The sequence below is a fragment of the Condylura cristata genome, unplaced genomic scaffold (assembly GCF_000260355.1).
Source record: "Condylura cristata isolate star-nosed mole 26May11 unplaced genomic scaffold, ConCri1.0 scaffold00021, whole genome shotgun sequence".
NCBI classification, from domain to species: Eukaryota; Metazoa; Chordata; class Mammalia; order Eulipotyphla; family Talpidae; genus Condylura; species Condylura cristata.
This window is the reverse complement of record NW_004567122.1, coordinates 34394020-34403938: the sequence shown is the minus strand read 5'-3', so window position 1 is coordinate 34403938 and position 9919 is coordinate 34394020. Positions and strand designations below refer to the sequence as shown.

The window sequence follows — 9919 nt, the reverse complement described above, 5'->3', positions numbered from 1 at the left end:
CCCCGGCGGCGCCGCCTCTTCCCTCACAGACCGGCGGTGGCAGGGGCGGGGGCGTGAGCGACTGTCTGTTCTCCGAGCGGACAATAAAGTTTCGGAAGTTTGAAAAAGGAGAAAAAAAAAAAGCCCACGCCCCTGGGGCGGCCCGGGTGTGGGAGCCTGCGGCCCGCGCTGGCGGAGGCGTGGTCGGCGCGCAGGGGCCGCGGCTCGCGGGAATGGGGGTCACGGTGGAGGTGCGCCAGGTGTACAAGTACCCCTTCGAGCAGGTGGTCGCCAGCTTCCTCCGGAAGGTACCTGCCCCACTTTGGCCCGTCCGGGCTCGCGTTCTTCCGCGCCCCCTCAGAGACCCAGCCATCTGGGCTCGGGGCGCAGGCCGCCTGCCGCGCGACCCCCTGCCCCCCTGCCAGCTCTCCACGCGGAAGTGCGGCCCGTGTCTTCTCTCACCCTTGAGGGGATGTGCGGGGCGACCGTGGGGATGGATTTCCTCGAAGGTTCGCTGTCTAGGAGGAGCTAGAGGCTCCGTGCGCGACGTCACGTTCACATACTGCCGCTGCTGAAGGGGAAGGCTGAGGATGGCGAGGGGCCTCAGAGAACCCACGAGGAGGTTGCTGATGACTTGTCGGCCCTTCGAGTACTACATGAACCCCTTAAAAGCTAGTGGGGTCCGTGGAAGCAGTCATACTGTTGACTCAGCATTGTACCCCCTCGGCACCACTTTCTGTTTGATGAAGCAGCTGTGGGGCACACGGCTTGCCCTCTCTGGCCCTAGTTTTGTAATCTGTAAAAGGCGGGAAATAATAGTACCACTCAGGGCTGTGAGGACTCCAGTGAGAGGTAATTCATGAAAAAACTCCGGTGCTGGTCACAGTGTTTAAAAGTTCCTAGTGCTGTTGTTTGTCCTCCAACTCAGTGTTGGTGACCCTCTATCTCAAGCGCTCCTTGCTCCTTCTGGCACCGCGGCTCAGAGTGATAGGAGAACAGGAAATGTCTTTGAAAAACAGAAAGCATGCAGGCCTGGGAGGTGGGACCCCCATGGACTCGGGTCTGACTCTGCCCTTAGTTCATGGGGTGACAATGGGTGTCACACTGGGTGACAGTGTCAGGCTTAGCCATAGGTTTCCCATCAGTTTTCACCTTTCTTAAGCAAGATTGACCCGAGTTGTAATTTGCCTTGGGCAGCAGCTCTACATACACAACCTGGAAACTAAAGGAAGATGCTGGGGCAGAAGGTACTTTTTTAGGTGATTAAGACCTAATTGCCAATAGTGGAGGTGATGCAGTTGGGGCGCAGGTCACAAAGGAGGCTGGAGGATATTGGTTAACTTGTTATGAAGGCCTCTGTGTGTGTGCAATGTCTGCTTGTTGATATATTTTTTTATTGATTTCCAGTATTTAGTATGATGCCTAGCACCTGTTTTGTCACGGTTTCTGTGACCGGCCACAAGAAAGAAAGAGGGGGGCATTTGGGGCAGAAAGTCTGAGCAAGCAGAATTTATTGCTCCCGTGCAGCGGGCAGCAGCTGAGACAGAGCCCCTAGAGTGGGGTCCGCAGCTACTGTGGCCCTGTAGGAGGGAAGGGTCTCTTATATAGATTCTAAGCTCAGATTCCAAAGGGGTGACTCATCACTGTGTCCCTTGATGTAAGTCCCAGTTCGTTATCACCTTCTTCTAGTCCCATCCCGGATGCAAGGCCCAGTTTATTACCGCCTTATCACTCTTGGATGCAAGGTCTAATTTATTACTGCCCTTAACCAGTCCCTTCAGTAAATCTCCACACTCGGTCACTCCCAACAGCACCCACTAAATGCTCACTAAAATTCTGATGAATGATGAGTGAAAGACTAAATTGTGGATCTGATGTAGATTTACTTTTGGCCAGGATTTTGAAGTGGTATTTGTGAAATAAGGGTTGAAGCAGAGTTTCCTATGCCAGAGGGAGTGGGGAGGAAGTGCTTTGTGTCACTGACTGTTTACTCTTCCCAGCAACCTCAGGGATTAGTTAAGATTGACTTCCATTTCATGGTCTGAAGAAACTGAGTTTCAGAGAAGTTTAAACAGATTTCCTAAGTTTCCACATTTTGTAGATAGGAGAGCCCAGATTTCAACACATCTGAATCCAAAGTCCATACCCTTCTTACATTGCCTACAACAGATTAACAGATTGTCAGGTGAAAATTGAGCAAATGGAATTTTTTTTTAAGCGATTTCCAGTGGTTAGTATAATGCTAAGCACCTTCTAAGTGCTCAGTAAAATTTTGATGAATGATGATTGAAATAGCTTTGCTTTTCTCTTTTCCCAATCCCAATTTCATTTTGTTCTCTTAGGAAATTCATTGCCTCTTATGTATGGTAGTCTGAGAAAATAATGATTGAATTATGCTTTGCTATATAACATATTACCCTTGTGCTGAAGTTATTAAGTGGCATAAACTAATGATAAACTTTTAATTCTTGAGATTCTGTGGGGTGCCTGGATACAGCTGGGTTTTTGTGTGTGTGTGTGTGTTTTAGCTGAGGTCACCTATGCAGCTGAGTCAGGTAGGATCTGGAATAATTCCTATAAATTACTTAGTAAAGTAATTTGGAAGGTAGGGGTGGGGGAAAGGGACGAGAACATTTGCAGACTAGAGATCGAGTGATGGGACAGTGTTAATACCATGGATAACACTGCAAATCAGTCCATCAGAATCCGAGGGAGGCGCTTTGTGACTTTCTAAGCTGTCAATAAATCCATCTGCTGTGAGATTTTTCACCTTATGTTATTTAAAGCCATGAACTAGAAGTCAGTAGACCTGGAGCCCAATGATCATGCTTTCATTTGTTGGTATCCTTATGAGATAGATATTACTAGCTTATACTCTGCTCTTGTCCAGATTAGAAAGAGGCAACCTCTAGGTGATCCATTCCATGAACTCACAGTAAACAGGGCCAGTGGACAGTGAATAGGGCCAGATATGCAAGTTAGAAGAAGGTGCTCCTTCTGGGTGGACGTTGTCTGGTTTCCACTGGCCTGCTTGACTGGACTTCCTGTTCAGTGAGCAGCATGGACAACTGTAAAAAGATAATGCCTAATACCTGACCTTCTTCCCAAGATTGTTACAATAATATGACAAACATACTGTTTTTTCTAAGTCAATGTAGTAAGAATTATTTTTTTGGCAAAATAAGCATTTGTTTTTCTTATAGTTTTTATGGGATTTTTGTCAAAGGAAAGCATTTGGCAGAAGGGAAAATCAAATGAGGATCTCTGGAAACATTTAATATGATTTTACACAATGGTAGTTTGAAGCTGTTTTAGCACTGAGGAAATTCTATTTAAATAGAGTCTATTGATCTATGGCTTTTGGTATTTTAGGACTTGCCTTCTAAGTTATACTATTTTTAAAAACCTGAGGAATGTTTGCTCTTCTTACACCTGCATGTTGGATACCACAGGCAAATGTTAGCTTCATGCTTTCAAGCTCAGTGGCACCTTGAAAACAAACACAATATTCTTTGTTTTTGGAATAAAGTATTTTGTATTGAACTCTTCATGTAGGAATGCCATGAAACCCACAATGGTTTATTCATGTGATGCTAAACTGTATTTTCCATGAACTGTAGTGTCAATGCACAGAGACATTGTATTTTGGTTTCTCTCTTCTTGTGATTCTTAGTTTTCCAGTTCTCATTAGCCCCTTAGTATGGGCCCCTTCCTTTTATTTAAAATCATTTTCAACAAAAGTTGCAAAGGTGAATGTAGCAGTCTAGAAGATAAGTCATCTTTGAAAGTTCACACAGACCTGTTTAATGGGCATTCCTTCATGAACTGGATTCAAACAGAACTTTTAAAATTTCATTTGTAACATATTTAAAGTCACTAAAAAGGACCCAGGTAACTATTGTGTTGACTAGATTTTCTTATTTGTTCTCAAGGTCAGAGAAGTTACTGTTTACCATTGAGAAAACTGTTTACAGTTTTCTTGGTTTTATATGCATCATTGAGTCATTGTGAAGAGTGCAAGTTCTGTGGACTTTTTCTCTGATATATCCCATGTGCCCAGAGAGATCTTGGAACACAGCAGGTATTCAGCAAATCCTCAGTGAGTAAATGGTTGAAATACACTCTTCTGGGATACAGTCCTATGTAATTTTTAGACTGAAGTCAGAATGGGGTTCAGGAATATGTCCTTATGGTCAGTAATGTATAAATATGGACAGATTAAAATAAGTTCTTTGCTTCAGCACTGTGGCCTCCAGTTTTATTTATTCAAACAGAGAGTCTGATGTGCTGAACAAAAATGGCTTGAATGTTTACTCTTAAACTCATAACGGGGATTTATGAAGGGCTATTTCCATTTAGAGTAGAAAGTTGATTGGGTAATTAATAATGCTTCCATTTCTGATCCTATCATTTCCCCTGCATACTTGACATTTTTACATGTGTGGAACAATTTTGCCATCAGAGCTCCTGAAATATTTGGAGTGAACTTGTGTTTCCAGAATAAATGATTTGACAAATGATAGGCTTAGTTTAACATAATGGTCATTTATCTTTTTGTTTACATTGTAGTAGTATTTTTCCCACTTGTATCTTCTCATCAGTTCTTCTAGTCGATTAGCATAAAGGAGAACATGAAGAACATGGACTCTGGCAACAGAGGCAAAGAGTTCTTTGAGCTATTTGAATTTGGGCAAGTCAGTTTCATTTTCTGTGTCTTAATTTGTTGGAGGAAATTAAATTGGATAATACAAATGTCTACATATAATGTACATAGTTTAGTGTTGGCCCCAAATAAGTGCTTTTAAAGCACTTGTTAAAGAATCATGATAGCAATCCTAACGATAATAAGAATTCACTACATTTATTCTACCAGCCTGAAAATAAAAAGCCGAGAGTATTCTGCAGAACATTTTACAAACTTGTAGTAATAAAGAAGAGAGTGAACATGAAAAGGTACACATTAGAATTATAACTTACTTTTAAAAATGCCACTTTATGTAATTTTAAATTGGAGGTTGTGGCTTAATCAGTGAATAAAAAGATTTTTTTTTTTTTTAAGATTTATTTATTTGTGTATACAGAACTGGGTCACAGGCCAGAGGTGCAGGGACGGTGAGAGGATTCACCAGAGACAGAGTGGGGAGCAGAACAGGCAGATTAACGAAGTACACTGCTAAGGGGAGCAGTGGGCGGGTCAGTGCTAAGAGGTCTGCCGCGCCATGTGGTCACCTCCGGGGCAGGTGGGGATCATACTCATGCAGAAGTGGCTTTAGCTTCTTAGTGCTGTGCTTTAACCCGCTGCACCACCAGGGAGGGCCGAATAAAAGGATTTTTTAAATATCAAAGCACTAATAGTTGAATATTTTTGTATGCCAGCTCACAGACATTCATAAGTCTGTATCATTTTCTCTGGTAGATGAGAATGAAACAAGTTCCTGGCCTCAAGGAGCTCACTGTAAATCCCAGAGGCATGTCACAGACATAGTGTAGGGACAAGTTCATATTTGAATTATAAGTATTAGAGCTTTTAGAGTTAGAAGCAATTGGTTTCTTTTTAAAACCAGTGAAGTATTCTCTCTAGAACTTTTTTTTCTGATGCAGTGCTTTCTCTATGCCAGGGTGTAGGAGGTGTGCTAGGGTGTCCTTGTGGAAACTTATGCAGATTCTGAGTTGGTAAAGCCTGAACTTTACTAGTCTAGGAAAATAAGAAATATCTTCTAATAACATTGACATTACCATTTAAATATTTTTGGGTGGGTAAGTTAATGTTATACCACTGTAAATTGCAAGAAAGACTAAAGTCATGGAATTAAGTTTTCAAAAATGTTAATTCACTCTATAGTAGCAAAGGCAGCTACCTTTTATTGATTGAGTGGACTGCCTACCAGTGCCAGGTGTTATGCTTTACATAGTTACTTCCCTTAATTGTTAAGAACCCTTTAAGGCAGGTACTTTTTTCCCCCTCAGTTTACAATATGAAGAAACAAGGATAGATTTAGTTAAAACGATTTGCCCAGAACTCTCATGGATGGGCTTTAAACTGAAGTCTCTTGTATTCTAGACTCCTTTGCTTTTCAACAGTCTGTATTAATTTTATTTATTAATTTTTCATTTAGAAATAATTTGTCTTATAAAATGTTGCAAAAGCTAAGAATTTCCACATAGTCCTTTCCCACTTCCCCAAACCACAGTAGAATACTCAGGAAAGTAATATCAATACATTGTTAATCAAGCTACAGACAGATTATTCAAATTTTGGCAACTGTCTACTGATAGCTTTTTTCTAGTCTGGAGGCCAGGCCAATCCAAACGTGGCATGGTTGTCATGTCTTAATCTGCTCCTATTGGAACACTGCTGCTGTCTTTTTTTTTTTCAAAAAAATTCTTCTTATTGTTGGTATTGCTGTCATCATCAGTACTTTCAAAGAGTACTGATCAGTTATATTTGGGCTTTGTATCTTTAAATGTACTGGATTTATGCATGCATTTAATACTGACATAAGAAGACTTTCCTTTGGATCAGAATTATAAAATATCCTTTCAAATTTTTTTATTCAAACATTGCCAGTGTTTTAGGACATACTGGAAAGAGAGAGAGTAATGTGATGTTGGCTGGCCTTTGTTTTGCCTTCTTCCTCAGCCCAGCCAGAAGGGCCTTTGAGGATCATCTGGTGGTCTGCTGTCCTCTCTCTGCAGATTGCAGACTCTCCTTCTGTGTCCCTGCTCCTTGTCCTTGTTTCTGCTTTATTATTCTTCTGGTCTCAAGGGCAGTGGGCAGCCATTCAGAATATCTGTCAACATACATATGTTTAGTCCTTGATCATTAAAATTTTGATTAATTGATTACTCCTTTGATCTGGATAAGAAATCAACTGTTTTGCTACTGAGATAGACTATTGCATGTGGCCCATAAAGGGCATTTTGGCACATCTCTGGGGCACTGTGTAACTTAACACCAAGACTCTTTGCAGCAGCTCCACCTCTGTGTTACATGTTAGTGAGCAGTATGAGTATCAAAGATTCCTTTAGTGCTTATAAAACAGTGATATTAATATTCTGGATTTGTTTTAGGTCCTCTGGGCCTTATTTTCAGGACCAGACAAATCTGTCAGCTTCCTTGCCCTCTGTTATTTGTCATTTAAAACCCGATTCCTTTGGAGGCCACAGCCCTTTTTTTTTTTTTAATGTATAGGAGGGTATTATAAAAGGCAGGCATTGACTTCTGAGCTTTTTGGAGAGTTGATATTTAATAATTCCTTACTTTATTGAGAATTGGCCTTCTTAAATCTTCTGTGGTTTTAACTTTGTGAATAAGAAAGGTAGATGCCATATTTTCATGAATTTCTTCCCACTAATATATTGATTTTTCTTATAACTAGATGAACTCAATTTCATGGCCCCTCACTTTACATAGCTATGTGTTTCTTTAATATCTATTTTGTTTTTTACCTAGTATTTCAAAAATTTTGGCTTCTTACCTTTTAAAGTATAAAAAGTGAGTGAAAGCAAGATAAATATAACGTAGGAGAACCTCCTTACCCTTATTAGATTGTTAATATTTCTAGTTATATTTGCAATTAATTTTTATCCTGGAAGGAGAAATTAGTTTAAACATTCTATGAAGATGGTAACAAATCATAAGTTCAAAATAAAGTCAAATATATCCTGAGAAATCCCTCGTCACTCCTTGAGTATGGCATGCATGGCCAGTGTTGAATGTCCTGTTGGTTGTCCTTATGCCATTGCTGTTTGTAAGCCACTGAGCCACGTCCAGGGAAGGCAGGGCTTTGGGCCAGGTATTTGGGTCATTGGACCACTTTGCTTCTGGGTATAGAATGGGATTGAAGCACCTTGTGTGAGCCTGCTTGTTTGCAGTCTGTGCACAATTATGTTTTTTACACAAAGAATCCTTATCTTAATACTTGCCAATATGCTTATTAAATTGCTTGGGGATTAAGCAAGTTCACCCCTATGGCAGCCTCCCAGATAGCACCCTGTGTAGGCACAGTGGGTGATTTCTCTGTCTTTAGTGGCCTTGATCTTGACCTAACTTGATCCTTTCCATTGCCACACTGTGTTTGAGAAGGTGTCCAGAAAAACCTGACTCCCTGCTTGTCTTCCCTAGTTGGTGTTCCCAGTGGGGGCCCTGCCCTCCCTCATCTCCATTTTAACAAACTTCAGTTAAATTCACATAAATTAGATCATGACTACAACTGTTTACCACAAGATGGCATCAGATCCTTTAAAATAATGCCAGGGAGAGGGAGCCTCTAGAATAATTTTTTTAAGTTTAAAAAAGTTAAAATATGTGCCTTTGGTGTGATGACATTTAACTAATTTAAATAAACCTCCAATTTCTTTTCCCATTTTATTATTTAAACTTGAGGCACATCTATGTTTGATCCCCAAACATATTGGGGAAGAAATATGTTGGGTAGGATGGATGTTGGGTAGGAAGAGGCTTGAATTTTGCAAGTGATTTTACTTGCCTCTTTACAGGGCCCCTTGTTTCTATCTGGCTAGTCAATCTTCCCTTTTACGTTTGCTTTTATAAGCATTGTCTAATGGATGACCCTTAATTATTTTTACAATGGCTATTATTTCCTAGCCCTGATGATCTCTTAATCTTACTTATTTTCTCCTGATACATTTTTTTTTTTTAAAGAGTAAGTTTATTAGAAAAAGACAGGAGAGGAAAAGACACTTGCATAGGCACACGCAGGCAGGAAGAGCTGCACCGAAAGGGACAGGTTTGCAGAGAGAGAGACCTGCATGGTTTCAGCAGGGTGTCTTAGGAGAGAGGCCTCCCCTGAGGGAGGTCCTACAGAGGGAGAGAGCAGATGCAAAGAAGCACCTGCATAATCACAGGTGAGCAGAGGAGTGGCTGCCTCTCCGGATACATTTATTTATTTATTACTTCATTATTTTGTTTCCCCAACAAACATGTAAAATCTCTAAGAGTCTACAGTTTTGTTTGTTTCATTATGTATCCTCATTGTCTGGGACAGTTACTGGCATGGTTAACTAATAAAAAAAGTTAAATGAAGAATGCATAGAAAATTCAGTTTTATTTAAGCCAGTGTTCTTCAACTCCAAAAGCAAACATTAAACGTTTGTAAAATTATGAAGTATTTAAGCATCTTTAGAAATTTCATTGATAACTTAGTGAAATTGTCAGAACTTGAAAACTTTTATAATTCCATTTCCCTTGTGATTCCAGTTCATCCTCTTTCATAATTTGTTTGGTAATCTTCCTATAACTTACAGAGTATTTATAATATTTAGTTAGGATACATTTGAAAAATGAGCAAACTGAACTCTCATTTTACTATCTGTGAAGTTTGAATTTACACACACACACACACATCGTGAACCTGTGAGATTCTCAGTTCCCTTCCTCATGCTGTATAAGTGAGGCATTTGCTGAGGAACCTGACCCTCCACTGAAGACTAAATTTCATGAAGCCAGTCATTGTAATTTTTAGCATTTATATCTAGAGCAAAAATGAATGAATATAATTGCATTTATAAAGCCATGTTTTTGATTAGTTATCAAGGTTGTGGTTGCCAGGATGGAAAAGTAAATGACAGTTTGCTGATGGGATATGCTGAGTACTGATCCCACTGCTCTTTCACTGATTGGTCCTGAAGCAAAGGAAGATTTATTTTCTAAAACGATCTTTGAAGTCATTGAGGTTTATCTTCCAAATTGATAATTCACTCAGCAGTAAGTATCTATTGAGTACTACTATATCAGACACCGGTAGGTGTAGTGATACAGGAATGACTGAAATAGGTAATATTTTTGCCCTCATAGATCCTTTGTTCTAATCTGGTGTCTTTAGGGCCAGAGATACCTTTAAGAATGTGTGAAAGTGATGGACCTGTTTCTGGGAAAGTCAGTTACTTCATTAATCTGTTATATACAAGTATATTTTCT

General features: G+C 40.2%; 1 protein-coding gene across 1 annotated transcript in view; it reads left to right on the top strand.

Moving 5' to 3' along the window:
- Positions 1–162: 162 nt before the first annotated feature.
- The window catches only part of PRELID2 (PRELI domain containing 2), a 65334-nt gene continuing 55577 nt past the window's right edge, over positions 163–9919 (top strand). Inside the window, exon 1 of the mRNA XM_012727704.1 lies at positions 163–287. Within this exon, the coding sequence (XP_012583158.1) occupies positions 213–287 (75 nt within the window). The 5' untranslated portion in view covers positions 163–212. The remainder of the gene's footprint in view (positions 288–9919) is intronic.